Source organism: Theropithecus gelada, chromosome 20 (genome assembly GCF_003255815.1).
Source record: "Theropithecus gelada isolate Dixy chromosome 20, Tgel_1.0, whole genome shotgun sequence".
NCBI lineage: Eukaryota > Metazoa > Chordata > Mammalia > Primates > Cercopithecidae > Theropithecus > Theropithecus gelada.
The window spans coordinates 25934019-25955861 of NC_037688.1; the positions used below are offsets into that span (position 1 = coordinate 25934019).

At 40.4% G+C, this 21843-nt stretch overlaps 2 protein-coding genes across 6 annotated transcripts in view; one reads left to right on the forward strand and one right to left on the reverse strand.

The window, feature by feature from the left end:
* NFATC3 (nuclear factor of activated T cells 3) overlaps nt 1-21843 on the forward strand; it is a 154132-nt gene that overhangs the window by 36269 nt on the left and 96020 nt on the right. For 3 of the 5 annotated variants that reach the window (XM_025370212.1, XM_025370213.1, XM_025370210.1), the window contains exons 2-3: nt 7922-9056; nt 12393-12555. In XM_025370212.1, coding sequence (XP_025225997.1) covers nt 7922-9056; nt 12393-12555 — 1298 coding nt within the window. Of the gene's footprint in view, nt 1-7614; nt 9057-12392; nt 12556-21843 lie in introns of those variants that run through there. The other 2 variants (XM_025370209.1, XM_025370208.1) reach the window with 1 other exon arrangement.
* Nucleotides 18869-19327, reverse strand: LOC112614097 (ubiquitin-conjugating enzyme E2 N-like). The gene has a single exon (XM_025370269.1). It carries the CDS (start codon nt 19325-19327, stop codon nt 18869-18871), a length of 459 nt encoding a protein of 152 aa, XP_025226054.1.

A 21843-nucleotide genomic window follows, 5' to 3' on the forward strand; every position in this document is an offset into this window, starting at 1 on the left:
ATCGGCCTTCTTGGCTCCTCCTGCCTAAATTAGTGTTTTCTTTACTTCTTTGAAAATGCTTTTACTTTAAGTTGTTTCTTTCACACTATTCATGGAGGCTAATTGTTTAATTACTTTAAACTCAGCATTGACTCTTCAATAAATAACAACTGAGCAGATGCTGGTAACATCTGGCAGCACATCAAGGGCCAAGAAAAACCACCTTTTTTTTTTTTTTTTTTTGAGACGGAATCTTGTTCTGTTGCCAGACTGGAGTGCTGTGGCGTGATCTTGGCTCACTGCAACCTCCAACTCCCTGGTTCAAACCATTCTTCTGCCTCTGCCTCAGCCTCCCATGTTGCTGGGGTTACAGGCATGTGCCACCACGCCCAGATGATTTTTGTATTTTTAGTAGGGGTGGGGTTTCACCATGTTGGCCAGGATGATCTCGAACTCCTGACCTTGTGATCCACCTGCCTTGGCCTCCCAAAGTGCTGGGATTACAGTCGTGAGCCACTGCGCCCAGCCAGAAAACCACTTTTTAAGGATATCGTTTGTCTTATTTTGTAATTAACCTATTAATGTTGCTACCAGTGTCCTCAGTTTTTCTACCAGTTGTTCTTGCTGAAAGGCTAATAGTCTTGTTAAGTTTTTCTCTGAACATATTTCTTTGATTTCTCCAGTCAAATACAATTTAAATAACTCACCATCAGTAAATGACTTTCTTTTGTTTTTTTTTTTTTTTTTGAGACCGAGTCTTACTCTGTCACCCAGGCTGGAGTGCAGTGCTGCGATCTCAGCTCACTGCAACCTCCGCCTCCCGGGTTCAAGTGGTTCTCCTTGCCTCAGCTTCCCGAGTAGCTGGGATTGCAGACGCCCGCCACTACACCTGGCTAATTTTTGTATTTTAGTAAAGATGAGGTTTTGCCATGCTGGCTAGGCCGGTCTCGAACTCCTGACCTCGTGATCCGCCAGCCTCGGCCTCTCAAAGTGCTGGGATTACAGGCGTGAGCCACTGGGCCTGGCCCCAGTAAATGACTTTCTTTACTTTGCTAACAAATGAGCCATTTTATTTTCTCTCTCTGTGGTTTTTTGTTTTTTTTTTGTTTTGTTTTTTTTGTTTTTTTTTTTTTTTGGGAGACGGACTCTTGCTCTTGTCACCCAGGCTGGAGTGCAGTAGTAGTGCAATCTTGGCTTACTGCGACCTCCGCCTCCTGGGTTCAACTGATTCCGCTGCTTCAGCCTTCCAAGTAGCTGGGATTAGAGGTGTGTGGCACCATGCCCAGCTAATTTTTGTATTTTTAGTAGAGACAGGGTTTCACCATGTTGGCCAGACTGGTCTCGGACTCCTGACCTCAAGTTATCTGCCCTGCTTGGCCTCCCAAAGTGCTGGGATCACAGGCGTGAGCCACCACACCTGATTAGGTTTTAAAAATTTTTTTTTCTTTTCCTGTGAGTTGGGAGTATTATGATGAATGATTTACTGTGGTAATGCATGTATATATATATATATATATGGCCATAATGTTATTGCACATCTAATTTAGTAACGGTATAACCACACTCTACTATGCTTTAAGAGGGCAACATTCAAAGTCTACTTTTCTTTTTGTGTTATTAAAGTCACAGTATATACGTATGCGTTGCTCTCATTAGAACTTTGTTACTGCAATTTGTGTCCATCAAGCAGCAATGTGAAGGAATAGGGGGTAGTACATGTGGTCCCTTTGACAGCTACTCAGCTCTACCCTTGTGTGAAAATAACCATAGATAGTATATAAATGAATGAGCATGGCTGTGTTTCAATAAAACTTTATTTATGAATGCCAGAATTTGAATCATAACTTTTTTTTGTCACGACACAGTTAAAAACAGTTTTTTGAAACCATTTAAAACCATTAGCTTGTCGGCTATAGAAAGACAAACTATTGTTTGTAGGCTTTCTATAGCCTACAAACTAATGATTTTAAATGTGACCTACCACCAAGGCCAGATTTGGCACATGGACTGTATTTTGCCAACCTCTACTTCATACTATACATAAAAACATTCATAAGACAACTTGGGTTGTCCAGATTACTGTATGCTTGCATGGGGCCATCTGGTGGTTGAAGGAACATGGAACAAGTAATTCTTGAGATGGTGAAATTTCTGAAGTACCTTGAATTTGAGAACTCTAGACTTGGAAATCTGGATCTAGGACTGTTTGTCATAGATTGTAGTAGCTGCTTGTATCATTTCCAGAGGTTGGACACTTGGGAAAAAGATAAAGCAGCATTCCCACAAATTTTGTGTTCAGATCTCTGCAGTACTTTAAGACATCATTCTGACGTAGAGTATGTTTGCTTCATCTACAGTTTATTTGGGAGAAGGGTGTGGATTTCAGCATTAGTCAACAACTGAAATGGGCTTATACAATAATTACATTTGAATAAACTGTAATTCCATGGGTGACTTTCTGTCCTTTTTTTTCTCAAAGGGTTGGGATTTAATTAATTTTTCCTATTTAATCAAGTACATTCTTAAGGAAAAAGGCAGTTTGAAAATAAGCAATACGATTAGATGAAATTAGTAAAGAACAGTTGTTCTGCATGACTTCAAGGTGCTATGCCCTTTGAAAAACTGTTTGCTTGTTTTTCCTGTCTCTTTCCTTTTCTTTGCAACCATCTTCTCTCATTTTAGATTTCCTGCTTCTAATCTGTGGACTAGATGAGCATATAATATTATGGGATCTAAAATTGAGTAGAGAGGATCTGAACAAGGGGCCAAGGAAAATTTCTGTCAGTTAAACACATGAGCTTTATGCTGTATATTTTGAGTGTTCAGAGGCTTGTTTTACTTCTGTCCGCCTGAGCACCATTTAGATAGGTGACATTGTGAGCTAAGTTTTAGAAAGTTTTAGCTGTCATCGTAATTCAACAGTCTGATAGCATTGCCAAGAAACATGGCTCAAAAATTCCTAATTGAGGATTTTGCTGACATAACTTAGGAGTAACATAGATTCTCTAAGGGAAGCAGTTCCAACAACCTTATTTATTTATTTATTTATTTATTTATTTATTTATTTATTTTGACGGGGTCTTGCTCTGTCATCGAGGCTGGAGTGCAGTGGCGCTATCTTGGCTTACAGCAACCTCTGAATCTCAGGCTCAAATGACCCTCCTGCCTCAGTCTCTTAGGTACCTGGGACTACAGTACCAGCCTGTAGTCTAATTTTTGTATTTAGACATGCCTGGCTCACTTTTGTATTTTTTTTTTTTTTTAAGGAATGGGTTTTTGCCACATCGTCCAGGCTGGTCTTGAACTCCTGAACTCAAGCCATTTGCCTGCCTTGGCCTCCCAAAGTTCTGGGATTACAGGTGTGAGCCACCATGCTTGGCCCCAAAAACTTGAACAAATGGTTTATTATAGACCTAATAAATGTCAGGGACTTACTTGGTAGGTACTGGAGATAACAGCAGTTGAAGTTGTTCTCAAATATAATAGAAATCATGTCATTCCCCTTTTTAAAATTCTTACATGGTTTCCATTATTCTTTGAATAAAATCCAAACTCCTTACTACGGTTCTTCTAGGTCTTGGCTTCTTCTAGCTCTACGCTTTCAGTTGTTAACTCTAGCCATCTTGGGCGTTTCTTAAAGAAACCAAGGTGTTATTTGTCTCAGACTGTTTATGCCTATTCTCCTGTGTTGAAACCATCACCTTCTCTCCCCAGCCCCACTGACTCCCTTTCTTTGCTTGCTGGTTCCTATTTATCTTTCAGGTTTTAGCTTACATGCTACCTTCTCAAAAAGGCCATCTTTGTACTCTGTAAAATGTGTTCCTTCTCTAATTCTCTCTTCTACCGCTTAGTAACACTTACCATTTTTAATTTGTGTTTTTGTTAGTCTCTCCTGAGACTGAGACTGCTTAATGAAAGCAGGGACCATATGTGTCTTATTTACTTTTTATGTACCTACCATCTAGAACAGTTTCTATAAAATATTAATCACATTATTAATAGTTGGTGAATGAATGAGCACCTTCTTCACTTGGCTTGTGGGATGCTGCATTCTTTCGGTTATTCTTCCGTTTCACTGATGTCTCTTCTAACGTCTTAACTCATTCTTCTTTTTCTCCCTAATCCTAAACTTTGGAGTTCCTTGTGCCTCAGTTGCCTGCTTTCTTCTCTATTTGTACTAATTTCTTAGTGATCTTTTGGTCTTATGGCATAAATTTCAAGTATACATTAATGACTCCCAATTTTACATAGCTAGCTTGTGTTCTTATATACAAATATCTACTTGACATTTCCTCTTGGAAAGCTTACTGAAATCTCATATTTAATATGTACAGAGTAGAAGTTTTGGTTTCTTATCTCAAGTCTGTCTCACTTTATTTCAGTAATTACTATTCTTTCAGAAATTCAGAAAATTTCAGAAATAAATTTTCTTTTTGTGTGTGTGTGTGTGTTTGTTTTTGTTTTTGTTTTTGTTTTTTTTTGAGACAGAGTCTCTCTCTGTTGCCCGGGCTGGAGTGCAGTGGCACGATCTCGGCTTACTGCATCTCCGCCTCCCGGGTTCACGCCATTCTCTCGCCTCAACTTCCCGAGCAGCTGGGACCACAGGCGCCCACCACCACGCCCGGCTAATTTTTTGTGTTTTCAGTAGAGACAGGGTTTCACCGTGTTAGCCAGGATGGTGTTGATCTCCTGACCCCTCATGATCTGCCTGCCTCGGCCTCTCAAAGCCCTGGGATTACAGGTGTGAGCTACTGCACCCAGCCAATACTGTGTTTTTTTTATTTTTTGTTTTTGTTTTTTTTGAGATGGAGTCTTGCTCTGTTCCCGAGGCTAGAGTGCAGTGGCGCGATCTCGGCTCACTGCAAGCTCCGCCTCCCAGGTTCACGCCATTCTCCTGCCTCAGCCTCCCGAGCAGCTGGGACCACAGGCGCCCGCCACCACGCCCGGCTAATTTTTTGTATTTTTAGTAGAGATGGGGTTTCACCGTGTTAGCCAGGATGGTCTCGATCTCCTGACCTCGTGATCTGCCCGCCTCAGCCTCCCAGAGTGCTGGGATTATAGGCGTGAGCCACCGCGCCCGGCCAATACTGTGTTTTTAATAATAGTTCAAGGCTTTAAACCTTGGTGTCACCCTTGACTGTTCTTTCACATCCAGTCAACGAAGTTCCATCAGCACTACCTTAATCCAAAATCTGACTTCTTAATGCTGCTTCTACTTTTACCACTCACTACCACTTAGGTCCTGTATTCCATCATTTCTCACCTGGGTGATTACAGTAGCCTCCTAAGTTTATATCAGATCATATATATCAGATGATGATACTTTTCTGTTTGGAATGCTCCAGTGGTTTCCCATTTCGCAAGGCCTTACCTGACTGCTCTCTCCCTGACCACCCCTGGCCCTCATTATTCTGCCTCCTTACTCAGTTATTCTGCCTTACTCATTATTCTACCTCCTTACTCAAAAGTCCCACTGGCCTCGCTTTTTCTCACAGTGCACTTCAACAATGGTCTACCTCAGGTCTTTGCACTTACTATTATCCTCTGCCTGTATTATGCTGCTAACTTTCTGTATAGCTCAGTTACAGTAATATTCTTCTGCTGTTTCCTCAAATATTAGAGAAGGCTTTCCAAACTTTCCTATTAAATTAACATCTTCACGTCCTCTGTATTTTTTCCCGTTTTATTTTCTCTTATAGCAAATATCACTGCCTGACATATTTTACTGAAATGTAAGCTCCATGAGGAGAGGACTTTGTTTTGTTTACCATGGTGTTTTTAATATTCAGAATATGCCTGCTTACATAGTAGTTGCTAAAAAAAATTTTGTTAAATGAATAAACTGAATCATGTTGTTTCCAGTGTAGATAGAATAGGTATATGTGATTGAAAAATGAACAGCACAAAGTTAGCACCCCAAAAATGGCAAAGTGGAATAAAGAAGCATTTCTGAAGGACATTGTTGAACTGTAATCCCAGCACTTTGGGAGGCTGGGGCAGTTGGATTGCCTGAGCCCAGGAGTTCAAGATTAGCTTGGGCAACAAAACGAGACCCTATCTCTACAAAAAAAAGAAAAAAAAAATGTGCTGGGAATGGTGGCATGCACCTGTGGTCTCAGCTACCCAAAAGGTTGAGGTGGGAGGATTGCTTGACCCGGGAGTTTTAGGCAGCAGTGAGCTATGAGTGTACCACTGCACTCCAGCCTGGGTGACAGAGCGAGACCTGGTCTCGGAAAAAAAAAAAAAAAAGTCCGGGCATGGTGGCTCATGGTTGTAATCACAGCACTTTGGAAGGCCAAGGCGGGTAGATCACTTGAGGTCAGGAGTTTGAGACCAGCCTGGACAACATGGAAAACTCTGTCTCTACTAAAAATACAAAAATTAGCCGAGTGTTGTGACAGGCGCCTGTAATTCCAGCTATTTGGGAGGCTGAGGTTTGAGAATCGCCTGAACTTGTGAGGCGGAGGTTGCAGTGAGCCAAGATCACGCCATTGCATTCCAGCCAGAGTGAGACTCTGTCTCAGGAAAAAAAAAAAAAAAATTAGGCGTGGTGGCGAGTGCGTGTAGTCCCGGCTACTCAGGAGGCTGAGGCAGGAGGCAGGAGAATTGCTTGAACCCAGGAGGCAAGATTGCGCCACTCACTGCACTCCAGCCTGGGTGACAGAGCAAGACGCCATCTCAAAGGAAGAAAACCAAAAACAAAAACAAAGAAAAACCCACTTTTGGAGCTCTCCTACCTTTGACTTCTTGTTGTGTTGGATAAATATATACAGGTTGATGATGCAGGTTGTTAAGTTGGATAATATATACAGGTCATATTCAAAATCTGGAATGTTCCAATATCCTACACTTCTTAGCTCTGACATGATGCCACAAGTGGAGAATTCTTAACACAGACTTTTTTTCATTCACCAAATTATTAAAAAATATTATCCAGAATTACCTTTCAGGCTATATATATAAGGTATATATGAAACATAAATGAATTTCATGTTTAGACTTGGGTCCCATATCAAGATAGCTCATTGTGTATATGTAAATGGGCCAAAAAAAAAATCCAAATTCCTAAACACTTTTGGCCCCAAGCATTTTGGATAAGGTATATTCAGCTTGTGTCCCCTCCCCCTTTTTCAGCTACATTGAGTTGGATTTTCTGTTCATTGTAGCCTAGGAATATCTCATTTCTTTTCTTTTCTTTCTTTTTTTTTTTTTTTTTTTGAGACGGAGTCTTGCTGTGTCACCCAGGCTGCAGTACGGTGGCGTGATCTCAGCTCACTGCAGCCTGTAATTCTATGAGTATTTTTTAGAATTATGGATGTGATTTTTTTTTGTTTTTAAATACATTTATTGGGCTGGGCACAGAGGCTCCCTCACACCTGTAATCCCAGCACTTTGGGAGGCTAAAGTGAGAGGATAGCTTGAGCCCAGCCTGGGCAACAAAGCAAGGCCATGTATCTACCAAAAATGACAATAGAAAGTAACCAGGAGTGTGGCATGTACCTGTGTCCCAGCTACTCCGGAGGCTGAGGAAAGGATCACTTGAGCCTGGGATGGGAGGGTGAGGCTTCAGTGAGCTATAATCACACCATTGCACTCCAGTCTAGGTGACAGAGTGAGACCCTGTCTCAAAAAAAAAAGAATAAAATCTTTTTCAGAGCATAATTTTTCCTGATTATCTTTTTAGAAAATGTGGAAGTAAAAAGGAAAAATTACATATGTAATTGTATATGTAATAATCACACATATCTGCAGAAATAACCAGATGCATTGAAAAAACACACACATGCCACCTCTTTAGTGGAGCTAATGACATACATTTTATATCTCACTTTTTTCTCTCAAGATTGTTATTATTTACTTTCTCATCGAGTAATTTATACGTCTGAGTTTTCTAATTTCTTGTTTTGTTGGTTTTCTTTTTTTTTTGCCTTCCTTCCCATAGATCTTGAGCCAGATGATTGTGCATCCATTTACATCTTTAATGTAGATCCACCTCCATCTACTTTAAACACACCACTTTGCTTACCACATCATGGATTACCGTCTCACTCTTCTGTTTTGTCACCATCGTTTCAGCTCCAAAGTCACAAAAACTATGAAGGAACTTGTGAGAGTCCTGAATCTAAATATAGCCCATTAGGTGGTCCCAAACCCTTTGAGTGCCCAAGTATTCAAATTACATCTATCTCTCCTAACTGTCATCAAGAAATAGATGCACATGAAGATGACCTACAGATAAATGACCCAGAACGGGAATTTTTGGAAAGGCCTTCTAGAGATCATCTCTATCTTCCTCTTGAGCCATCCTACCGGGAGTCTTCTCTTAGTCCTAGTCCTGCCAGCAGCATCTCTTCTAGGAGCTGGTTCTCTGATGCATCTTCTTGTGAATCACTTTCACATATTTATGATGATGTGGACTCAGAGTTGAATGAAGCTGCAGCCCGATTTACCCTTGGATCCCCTCTGACTTCTCCTGGTGGCTCTCCAGGGGGCTGCCCTGGAGAAGAAACTTGGCATCAACAGTATGGACTTGGACACTCATTATCACCCAGGCAATCTCCTTGCCACTCTCCTAGATCCAGTGTCACTGATGAGAATTGGCTGAGCCCCAGGCCAGCCTCAGGACCCTCATCAAGGCCCACGTCTCCCTGTGGGAAACGGAGGCACTCCAGTGCTGAAGTTTGTTATGCTGGGTCCCTTTCACCCCATCACTCACCTGTTCCTTCTCCTGGTCACTCCCCCAGGGGAAGTGTGACAGAAGATACCTGGCTAAATGCTTCTGTCCATGGTGGGTCAGGCTTTGGCCCTGCAGTTTTTCCATTTCAGTACTGTGTAGAGACTGACATCCCTCTGAAAACAAGGAAAACTTCTGAAGATCAAGCTGCCATAGTACCAGGAAAATTAGAGCTCTGTTCAGATGACCAAGGAAGTTTATCACCATCCCGGGAGACTTCAATAGATGATGGCCTTGGATCTCAGTATCCTTTAAAGAAAGATTCATCTGGTGATCAGTTTCTTTCAGTTCCTTCACCCTTTACCTGGAGCAAACCAAAGCCTGGCCACACCCCTATATTTCGGTGAGTTGATGGAAATGGCTGCTGGTCATTTTTCATGTTTATGGGTCGTGGCATATAACTACATTATCAATATATAATGATTTGACCATTTCTCCTCTTCCTATTTTAAAAAAAAATTCTACCAAAAAACTTAGTTTATTTTCGTTTGAATCTTAAAAATATTTTTAAATAGGTTAAATATACTTTTAAAAGTATATAGCCAATGAATTGTTGATAATAATAAATTACATTTAAAAATCCTGGCTGGGTTTGGAGGCTTCTGCTTTGTATTCCCAGCACTTGGGAAGCTGAGGCAAGAGGATTGCTTGAGCCCAGGAGTTTGAGACCAGCCTGGGCAACATAGCAAGATCCTGTCTCTACAAAAGAATTAACCAGGCATAGTGATATGTGCCTGTAGTCCTAGCTGCTTGGGAGGCTGAGGTAGAAGGATTGCTTGAGCCCAGAACTTCAAGGCTGCAGTGAACCATGATCATGCCATTGTACTCCATGCTATTTCTACCAAAAAAAAAAAAAAAGTTTATTGTAAAACTTGGATAATAATATGAATTTAATTACTAAGAAAACTATATGGGGCCAGGCGTGGTGTCTCATGCCTGTAATCCCAACTTTGGGAGGCCCTGCCAGGCAAATCACTTGAGTCCAGGAGTCACCAGCCTGGCTGACGTGGCAAAACCATGTCTCTACAAAAAATATAAAAATTAGCCAGGTGTGGTGGCACACACCTGTAGTCCCAGGTACTAGGGAGCCTGAGACAGGAGCATCGCCTGAGATGGGAGATGGAGGCTGCAGTGAGCTGAGATCGTGCCACTGCACTGCAACCTGGGTGAAAGTAAGACCCTGTCTGGACCACCCCCCACAAAAAAGAAAAAAAAAGAACCTATTAATTACATTTACAGAATCAATTTAATCTATAATTGATTAGAAAAAACAACTTCTATATATTAAATTCCCACATGGAGTTGTACCTGTTAGGATTTTTGTTTTGTTTTTTTGAGACAGCATCTTGTTGCCCAGGCTAGAGTGCAGCGGTGCAATCATAGCTCACTGCAGGTTCGACCTCCCAGACTCAAGCAATCCTTATACCTCAGGCTCCTGAGTAGCTGGGACTATAAGCATATACCACCACACTCAATTATTTGGGGGAAAAAAAAATTTTTTTTTTTTTTTTTTTTTGGGTAGAGATGGAGTCTTGCTTTGTTGCTCAGGCTGATCTCACTCCTGGCCTCAAGTGATCCTCCTGCCTCAGTTTGCAAAGTGCCAGGATTATAGGCAGTAGCCACTGTGCCCGGCCAGGGGTTTTTCTTTTCTTTTCTTTTTTTCCTTTTTTTTTTTTTGAGACGGAGTCTCGCTGTGTCGCCCAGGCTGGAGTGCAGTGGCGCGATCTCGGCTCACTGAAAGCTCCACCTCCCGGGTTCACGCCATTCTCCCACCTCAGCCTCGGAGTAGCTGGGACTACAGGCGCCCGCCACCACGCCCAGCTAGTTTTTTGTATTTTTAGTAGAGACGGGGTTTCACCATGTTAGCCAGGATGGTCTTGATCTCCTGACCTCGTGATCCACCCGCCTCGGCCTCCCAAAGTGCTGGGATTACAGGCTTGAGCCACCGCGCCCGGCCTTTTTTTTTTTTTTTGAGACGGAATGTCACTGTCGCCAAGGCTGGAGTGCAGTGGCACGGTCTCAGCTCACTGCAACCTCTGCCTTCCAGGTTCAAGCGATTCTCCTGCCTCAGCCTCCCGAGTTGCTGGGATTCCAGGCACCTGCCACCACCCCTGGCTAATTTTTTTGTATTTTTAGTAGAGACGGGGTTCCCCCTTGTTGGCCAGGCTCCTGACGTCAGGTGATCTTCCCGCCTCGGCCTCCCAAAGTGCTGGGATTACAGGTGTGAGCCACCGTGCCCGGCCAATGCTTTTTTTCTCATTGAGAATCTTTATTTCTCAATCCTGATCTTTAGAAAAATAGAATTATGGTAATGAAGACAACTTTGAACCCATCCCTTTGCTACTGAAATTTATCTTAATTTTTCTAGTGGTTTGCTTAAGACTGCAAAACAAATACAGAAGTAACTGAGAGTTGAAGTTGGATTTTTTCAGACTAATAAAAATTAATATCCTTGAATTTCATAGGAGTAGGACTTAAAGCTAGGCTGAGAACATGGAAGGAAACAATGAAATAATTTAGAAATTGTACTTGACCTGTAGACATATGAAGTTTTTCTTTTATAATCCATATTTTAATGTTAATATATCAAAATAAACCTTTGGGCCTTTAAGCAATTTAAATGTTCTTATTGATAAGGTAAAAAAAAAGTAACATTTAGAGATGCTGGAGTGACAGGCTGTTTTCCAACCAAACATGTACCAAAATTAAATTTTTACTTCAAATTGCAGTATATTGCTGAACAGAAGCAATTTTTCAGAGAGACAGGGAAAGGCACAGTAGGGAGGAAGTAGGGAAAGGAGCAATAGGGAGGAAGTGCGGGAAGTGATAACTTCAATAGGTTGACATCCACAGATATGTACCAGGGAGAGAGAGAGACATCCTGACACGGAGAGAGAGATGTTTGGATATGTGGAGAGATACTGATACACATAAACAGAAATGTGCCTCTTTGTTTAAAAAAAATTGAATTATTATTTTTTGGTTATTTTTGTTAAGTACATACACATAATTGAGAAAAATTTACAGTTTTATAAATTATTAGAATTTGTCTTTTTCAAAAAAAGTGGGAAACCAAAATGAAGATAAGACAGATTTTTAAATTTTATTTTATTTTACTATTATTATTATTTTTTGAGACAGAGTCTCGCTCTATTGGCCAGGCTGAAGTGCAGTGGTGCAGTCTTGGCTCATTGCAGCCTCTGTCTCCTGGGCTCAAACAATTCTCCTGCCTTAGCCTCCCTAGTAGCTGGGATTACAGGCGAGTGCCACCATGCCCAGCTAATTTTTGTAGTTTTACTAGAGGTGGGGTTTCACCATGCTGGCAAGGCTGGTCTCGAACTCCTGATCTCAGGTAATCTGCCTGCCTCAGCCCCCAAAGTGCTGGGATTACAGGCATGAGCCACCACACCTGGCCTTTATTTTTATTTTCTAAAATTTATTTATCTTTAAGCACGTACCACCTTTGGGAAATAAAATAGATTTTATTCTAAAGATGAAATAATTATTTATTGAGCACTCACCATAACCAGAATTATAACTTACTGAGTGAAGTTTTATTTTGTAATACATTGTTTCAGAGATCAAAGGAAGAAATGTTGGTGCTGGCAAAGAAGCCATTTGAATCGTTGCTTGGCAATAATAGCATGGTGACATGCATCTTTGTGTGTTTTGTTTGTAGCACATCATCATTACCTCCACTAGACTGGCCTTTACCAGCTCATTTTGGACAATGTGAACTGAAAATAGAAGTGCAACCTAAAACTCATCATCGAGCCCATTATGAAACTGAAGGTAGCCGAGGGGCAGTAAAAGCATCTACTGGGGGACATCCTGTTGTGAAGGTATGAGACTTTTGGGGCTTATTTTGCAGATACCATACAACTAGTGATGATTAGGCAAATCTATTCAGTTAAGTACTAGAGAGTACAAAGAGCAAAAACTCAAAACTAGAGAGCCTCTGTTGTTTTGGGGGGCTTGTTGATGTGACTACACTTCTGCATTGAGTTATATTTGCTAGGCTAAAAGATGTTCTTTCGTGGACTGACTTTCCTTCTTGGGAGACTCTAGGGAAAGATTACAGTGGCCAAATAGCTGTTTTACTGACAAAAAAATACGGCCGTATTATATTTATGAATAAAATATATGCTCATTTAAAATTTAATACAGACCGGGTGCGGTGGCTCATGCCTGTATCCCAGCACTTTGGGAGGCCGAGGCAGGTGGATCTTGAGCTCAGGAGTTCAAGACCAGCCTGGCCAACACGGTGAAACCCTGTCTCTACTAAAAATACAAAAATTAGCAGGGCATGTTGGCAGGTGCCTGTAATCCCAGCTACGTGGCAGGCTGAGGCAGGAGAATTGCTTGAACTCGGGAGGCGGAGGTTGCAGTAAGCCGAGATCGTGTCACTGTACTCCAGCCTGGGCAACAGAACTAGACTCCGTCTCTAAATAGATAAATAAATAAAATCTAATACAGAAAAATAGAAAGAATAAAGCAACAAATTACCCAAAATCTAACCCTCTCAGAAATAAGCAGTGTTAACATTTGATTAACATTCCAGATAACTCTCTATGTATATATTTAGTGGAAGACTGAATGGATAGCTAGAAAAATGATTGGATTTTTTTAAGGAAAGAGATTACACCTGTAATCCCAGTACTTTGTGAGGCTGAGGCAAGTGGATCACTTGAGCCCAGGAATTTGAAGCCAGCCTGGATAATACAGTGAGACCCAGTCTCTACAAAAAAAATGCAAAAATTAACTGGGCATGGTGGTTGTATGCCTATAGTCCCAGCCATTCCGGAGGCTAAGATGGGAAGATCAATTGAGCCTGGGAGGTTGAGGCTGTAGTGAGCCATGATCACGCCACTGCACTCCAGCCTGGGCAACAGAACGAGACCCTGTCTCAAAAAAAAGAATTCCTAAAATATCTTTCTAAGGTCACAAAAAGATTAAATACATTATTGAGAGATTGAAGTTATTGTTTCAGATTTAGATGGCATGGATTGACTTCTACTCTGAAAAGTAAGGTAATTGTCTTTCTTAAACTTCCTTCACCTTTTCTACTCTTTACCTCCTGAATTTTCTTGCTTATGGTATTTTTCCTTTCAAATTTACATCCTCCCTAACTTCTCCACCAATTATTTAGCCTTAGTTCTATTTCTAGTTAGATTCAATGCTCACTACTACTTCTTTTTTATTTATTTCATTGTTAAGTTTTTTTGTTTTTATGTGAGGAGGGCTTTGGATTCTGTGTTCCATAGGTTCTTTCATGTTTGAAAATGTGTTTTTTGCCTTTATATACTCAAATATAGAAATGACTGTAGATAATAATCTCTTAGAACTGTGTAGATAATAATCTCTTAGAACTGTGTAGACATTTTTCCCTCTTGTCTTAATGGTATTGAATACTGTAGTGGAAAAACTAATTACACTGAAGTGATTTTCAACAAATAAAATCTACGAACTATCATCTCTTTTATGAGCTTTGCTTTATGATTATTATCTGATCATGTTTTATAGTTCTTTACATATAAAGATTTACATTTTAGATGGGTTTTTTAATGATTTGTATTAAGAAATGCCAGGAAAACAAAACATAAGAATTTTGTCATTTTGTTCATGAGTCATATTTTGTTGTTAAATGAGCTTATTTCATTTTGATAAAAGAAGCAGATTTGTTGCTTAGTTTTCTATATCTTTAATTTTCACAGCAATAAACAAATTATTTACAAGTGTATAAATGAACAAGTCCTTTGGGAGGGTACATGATTTGTTTCCACAGTTTTCCTTTAATGAAAAAACTGATGCATGTGCTGTGATCAAAAGCAAAAAACAACATTAAAAAAAGCATTCTAAGGCCGGGCACGGTGGCTCAAGCCTGTAATCCCAGCACTTTGGGAGGCCGAGACGGGCAGATCACGAGGTCAGGAGATCGAGATCGTCCTGGCTAAAACGGTGAAACCCCGTCTCTGCTAACAAAAATACAAAAAGCTAGCTGGGCGAGGTGGCGGGCGCCTGTAGTCCCAGCTACTTGGGAGGCTGAGGCAGGAGAATGGCGTAAACCCGGGAGGCAGAGCGTGCAGTGAGCTGAGATCCGGCCACTGCACTCCAGCCTGGGCAACAGAGCAAGACTCTGTCTCAAAAAAAAAAAAAAAAAAGGCATTTTAAAAGATTAAAAAAAAACAAAAACAAAAACTGAGCCAGGAACAATGGTGTGTGCTTGTAGTCCCAGCTACTGGGGAGACTGAGGCTTAAGTATCGCTGGAAGCCAAGAGTTCAGGGCTGTGGTATATGATGACTGTGGCTGGAAATAGCCACTGCACTCCAGTCTGGGCAACATGTCTCTAAAAAACAAAAGCAGAACTGGTGCTGTGGCTCATGCCTGTAATCCAGGTGACACAGTGGACTGGGATGCTGAGGTGAGAGGATTGCTTGAGGCCAGGAGTTTGAGACCAGACTGGACAACAAATAAATGAGTAAAATTAGCTGGGCATTGTGGCACACACTTGTAGTCCCAGCTACTCCAGAGGCTGAGGCAGCAGGATTGCTGGAGCCGGGAATTTGAGGCTGCTGTGAGCTATGATTGTGCCACTGCACTTCAGCCTGGGCAACAGAGCGACCCTATTTCTACAAAAAATTTGAAAAATAGCCAAGTGCAATAAGTAGCTTGTGCCTGTAGTCCTTGCTCTTTCAGAAGCTGAGGTGGAAGGATCTTTTGAGCCCAGGAATTTGAGGCTGCAGTGATCTATGATCATAACGCTGCACTCCAGATTGGGTGACAGAGCAAGGCACTTCTCAAAAACAAAGACAAAACAGCTGAGTCTCTCCTTAAGGGGAGACTACAACTCCTGGTATTAGCAGTTTTTATTTTCTTCTTGTAAGTGACTTTTTGTTTTCTAACTTATTGATTGAAGAATTATTTCTTTATACTTGAAATGATTGACTTAACCAGAGTATGTCTGAATGTTAATAGTTCTTTATCAGTCTTTTCCAGTACTGTTGATGCTCCCTTTCAATCTGAGATTCTTTCTTGCTTCATGGCCAGAAAAAGATGTATATATTTCCTTTTCCTTTTATTTTGTTGTTTACTTAAGTGACTCTAATTATTATTCAAATGTTGGCTTATCTTAGGTCTTGCTATGTTGCCCAGGCTGTTCTTGAACCCTTGGCCTCAAACGATCCTCCCACCTTGCCCCCCAACCTTTTTTTTTTTTTTTTTTTTTTTTAAGAGATAGGCTCTTGCTCTGTTACCTAGGCTGGAGTTCAGTGTCATGATCATACTTAACTGCAGCCTCAGACTCCTAGGCTCAGGGCATTCTGCTGCCTCAGCCTCCTGAGTCGCTGGGACTACAGGTGCATGCCACTGCATCTGGCTAACTTTTTAATTTTTTTGTGGAGATAGAGTCTTGATTTGTTGCCCAGGCTGGTCTCAAAACTCCTGGCTTCAAGTGATCCTCCTGCCTTGGCCTTCCAAAGTACAGATATTATAGGTGTGAGCTGCCAGGCCTGGCTGATTTCTCTCTTTTCTTGTGGTGGAATAGTATTCAATTGTGTATACATACCGCATTTTAGAAATCCATTCATCCATTGACAAACACTTAATTTGGTTCCATATCTTGGCCGTTATGAATAATACTGCAAGAAACAGCATAAATATCTTTTTAACCTACTGATTTCATTTCCTTTGGATATATAATATACCCTGTAGTGGAATTGCTGGATCATATGGTAGTTCTGTTTTTAATTTTTTGTGTAACCTCCATACTGTTTTCTGTAATGGCTGTACTCACATTCCCATAACAGTGTGCCAGTATTCCCTTTTCTCCTTATCCACACCAGAATTTTCCTTCTTTTTGCATTTTGATAAATAGCCATGTTGACTGGAGTGATATTATGTCTCATTGTGGTTTTGATTTGCATTTCCCTGATGATTAGTGATGTTGAGCATTTTTTCATATACCTATTTGCCATTTGTATATCTCCTTTTGAGAAATGTCGTTTTAGATCCTTTGCCCACTTTTTAGTTAGATTGTTCAGGGTTCCTTGGCTGTTGAGTTGTTTGAGTACCTTGTGCATTCTTAGTATTAGTCCTTTGTTGGATGAATAGTTTGAAGATATTTTCTGCCATTGTACAGGTTATCTCCTCATTCTGTTGATTATTTCCTTTGCTGTACAGAAGCTTTTTAGTTGATAGAAATTGTTTTCTCTGTTTTTGTTGGCTGTGATTTTATAACATTACTCATAAAATCTTTGCTTAGATCAATGTAATGGAGCTTTCCCCCTATGTTTTCTTCTAGTAGTTTTATAGTTTTAGATCTTAAATTTAAGTCTTTAATCCATTTTGAGTTGATTTTTTTGTATGTTATGAAAGATGGGTGTCTAATTTCATTCTTCTGCATGTGAATATCCAGTGTTCCCAGCATATTTATTGAAGAGGGTATCCTTTCCCCAGTGTATGTTCTTCTTAGCAACTTTGTTGAAAAGGAGTTAGCTGTAAATATAGGAATTTATTTCTGTGCTCTCTATTCTGTCACATGGGTCTGTGTGTCTGTTTTTATATCAATATTGTGCTTTTCTGGTTACTGTCATTTTGTAATATATTTTGAAGTCAAGTAGTATAATGCCTTTAATTTTGTTCTTTTTTTTTTTTTTTTTTTTGAGACGGAGTCCGCTCTGTTGCCCAGGCTGGAGTGCAGTGGCCGGATCTCAGCTCACTGCAAGCTCTGCCTCCTGGGTTTACGCCATTCTCCTGCCTCAGCCTCCCGAGTAGCTGGGACTACAGGCGCCCGCCACCTTGCCCGGCTACTTTTTTGTATTTTTTTTTTTTTTTAGTAGAGACGGGGTTTCACCGTGTTAGGCAGGATGGTCTCGATCTCCTGACCTCGTGATCCACCAGTCTCAGCCTCCCAAAGTGCTGGGATTACAGGCTTGAGCCACCGCGCCCGGCCAATTTTGTTCTTTTTGTTCAGTTAAGCTTTGGCTCTTTGGGGTCTTTGGTGGTTCAATTTAAATTTTAAGATTATTTTTTCTATTTCTGTGAAGAATGTCATTGGTATTTTGACAGAGATTGCATTGAATCCGTAGATTGTTTTTGGTAGTATTTATTGATACATTCTTATACACAACAACTTTTTTTGTTTGTTTGTTTTTGTTTTTTGAGACAGAGTCTCACTCTGTTACACCACCTGGAGTGCAGTGATGTGATACTGGCTCACTGCAACCTCTGCCTCCCTGGTTCAGGTGATTCTCCTGCCTTAGCCTCCTGAGTAGCTAGGATTACAGGCACACACCACCATGCCTGGCTAATTTTTTGTATTTTGGTAGAGACGGGTTTTTACCATGTTGTCCAGGCTGGTCTCAAACTCCTGACGTCAAGTGATCCACCCACCTCAGCTTCCCAGAGTGCTGGGATTAGAGGCGTGAGCCACTGTGCCTGGCCAACAAAACTTTTTTTTTTTCTTTTTTTTTAGAATAACTAAAAATATTTTATTAAAACATAAGATTTACAGAAGTTTGCAAACAAGCCATACAAAATGGTCACAAGCCTTTTTTGAAGGGGGGATCTACACTTGACAGCAATGTTATTAGTGAGGGCTGTGATGTTTGTTTAATGTTCCCATTTTGGTTCAAACAGTCAAGCTTGTCCATGTACAGCGTCTAAATAAAGTTAGATTTGGCTAGAGAGCATATTCTAAAGACCTGGTTAGCTGCTTTTAACCAATGCAATTAGAAAACCAAAAAAGGGGGAAAGGAGCCCATAAAATTAAAATAAAACTACCTCCCCCCTCAAAAAAATAAAATAAAATAAAGAAAAACACCCACACCCCTGCAGCTAACCTGACAACTGCCTTCATTCACAGTGCTTTATACTTAAACCAGGATGGGGGAAATGAATAAAAGTAGGGAGGGGCCACTGCTTTTAAACGTTTCACAGCAATCCAGATGATACTTCTAGCCTCTGATCATGCTTTATGACAGTGAATCAGGACAAGACATAGATTTGCTAATGTGCATTTAATCACCAAAGGACTGAAGATGTCTGGGCTTTTTTATTCTGTAATATTTCTAAGACTGTGTCCGTTAAATGCAGACAAAAAGGAGGAAGTCTTGGCAGAACAGGAGAAGTGATGCACACTTGATGATCGGATCAATTTAAATATTACTCATGGCATATAGCCTAGTCCATGCTCTAGCTGTTTCTATGGCTTGGGCTTCGTTGGTGTTCCACTGCTCCACTACATCATTTGCTAATGGATCATCTGGATTGGGAGCACTTAACAAGGCCTGGATCGGTAGCAGAACTGTGCAGATCTGCAGTGCTGGGGACCACTTATCTTTCAAAATATTTAAACATATTCTTCCCAACTTGTCTACAATAGGATAATAAATTTTGGTCATGAAACGTACTTTAGGGGCTGCCATTGGGTATTCTTCAGGAAGGAATAGCTCAAGTTTAAAAGTCCCTCCCTCAGAGGGGGAATCTTGAGGGCCAGCAGTGACCACATGAAAATAACGGGCGTTGCTCTCACCTGGTTCTGCTTTGATGCCAGAAACTGGTTCTGCCAGCAAACGCTGGGTTTCCTTGATGATTCTGCGGAGCAGCCCGGCCATCTTGTCAGAACCCGAGTTCGGCCTCTGGTCTCATCTCCAGGTGCGCTCGCCTCACACCACAAAACTTTTAAAAGACAAAAAGAAACAAGCCAGCAGATACCGAGCACAATCAAGGCACTTTTTTTGTTTGTTTTTTTAAGTAGAGACAGGGTCTCACTGTATGCCCGGTTTGGTCTTGAATTCCTAGGGTCAAGCATTCCTCTTGCCTCAGTCTTCCAAAGTGCTGGGATTGCAGGTGTGAGCCACTGCACCTGACCTAAACATACCACTTTTATGTGTGAGTCTCAGACCAGTCTGGAATAACTGATGCCTTTCTCTCTTTCTGAGAATTTAAAATCCTCAGAATAGTGGAGAAATCTACCAACTCTTCTCAGTTGCTGGAGAAGAACCACCTCTGTTAATGGGAAAAAATGTAGTCTCACAAGGTGGGCGTATACTAGTATAGTGTTCCATACATTGCACATCTCTGCAAATATGTTGGAGTATATAGAATCAGGTATCAGTTCCACTTTCCCTTTTAAATGACCTGCTGTCATGTGTACTGCTTATTTTCCCCTCGATATTAGAAAAATAACTTTTAGATAGTAAAATGAAGTAGTATCGCAATCTTCCCCCAATAACTAACAAAATAAACAAAATGTATGTGTGTGTAGGATGTGAGGAAACAGCCAAAAATCTATTGGTAACACCCAAACAAGCAAAGAAGAACACAAACTTTGATCTATAAACTTCAAAGAGTGGTGATAGAGGATGGAGAGTGGGGTAAGGTGAGGAATGTGTAATAGAAGAGATTCTGGTGTAGTGTATAGCAGAGCTGCTAACCCACACATACTTGCATCCATCAGGAAGAGTAGTAAGTCAAGGAAAAACCCTCAAAAATAAAAGAATAAAAGATCCTTTACACTGCTAGTGGGAATGTAAACTAATATAGCCATGATGGAAAACAGTCTAAAGGTTGCTCAAAAAATTTAAAAATGGAACTACCGTATGATCCAGCAATTCCACTGTTGGGAATTCATCTACAGAAGAGGAAATCAGTATATTGAAGAGATCACAGTAGCCAAGATATGGAATCAACCTAACTGTCCATCAGCTGATGAATGAATAAAGAAAATGTGACAGATATGCACAATACAATACTATTCAGGCATAAAAAAAGAATGAAATCCTGTCATTTGTGGCAACATGGATGAACCTGGAGGAAATTATATTAAATGAAATAAGTCAGGCACAGAAAGATAAATACGGCATGTTCTCACTTATATGAAGGGGGTAAAAAATTTCAGCTCACAGAAATAGAATTTTGAGGCTGAGAAAGGATTGCAGGAGGTAAGGATGGGGAGAAGTTGGTCAATGGATACAAAATTACAGCTAAAGGGGAAGAATAAGTCTTGTGTTATGTAGCATTGTGGGGTGAATATAGTTAACAAAAATTTATTGTGGGATTTCACACCTGTAATCCCAGCACTTTGGGAGGCTGAGTCGGGTAGATCTCTTGAGGTCAGGAGTTCGAGACCAGCCTGGCCAACATGGTGAAACCCTGTCTCTCTTAAAAATACAAAAATTAGCTGGATGTGGTGGCACATGCCTGTAATCTCAGCTACTCAGTAGGCTGAGGCAGCAGAATTGCATGAACCCGGGAGGCGGAGGTTGTAGTTAGCTGAGATTGCACCACTGCACTCTAGCCTGGGCAACACAGTAAGACTCTGTCTAAAAATAAATTTATTGTGTATGTTCACAAAGCTAGAAAGGATTTTGAATGTTTTTAACACACATGATAAGTGTTTGAAGTGATATCTTAGTCAACCTGATTTGATTATTATACATTATATACATATATCAAAATATCACTATTTACTGTACAAATATGTATAATTATTACATGTCAACTAAAAAGAGGAACAAATAATCAAGTATACAAATCTTAAGTTGTACAACACAACGAATATTTAACACACAAGTATAAATACTCAAAAAACCACACAAGTTAACATATAGAACATTTTAAGCACTTCATGAGTCTCACTTGTGTCCCTTCTCAGTTTATACCCCCAACCAAAGATAATCATGCTTCTCAACTCTCATCACCATATATTAGTTTTCTTATTTCTGTATTTTATATAAATGGAGGTCCTGTTTTGTATCTAACATCATGTATTCAACATTATGATTGTGGGATTCATCAAATTTTTGTTGTTTATTTTTTTCATTGCTTCATGTTAGTCTCGTGTATGAATTTGCAAGTGTTTCTTTGTTTTCTTTTCATAAACTGATTTGTGTGGAGTGTTGGACAATTATGAATAAAGTTGCTTTGTGCCTTTTTTAAAAAAACGAAAAACAAAAAAAAAACCATGACTTTCGATGGACAAAGCATTTACTTACTTGGGAATATGTCCGGGAGTGTAGTTACTGATATTCCAAAGTGGCTGCACCAATTTATACTCCCAGTCAGCCATATATAAAGTTCTTGTTCCTCCACATCCTCACCAATAGTAACACTTGTTAGTCTTTTAATT

Excerpts from the sequence above, each read along its gene's own strand:
- LOC112614097 (XM_025370269.1), bottom strand. The coding sequence starts at position 19,327 with ATGGCCGGGCTGCTCCGCAGAATCATCAAGGAAACCCAGCGTTTGCTG.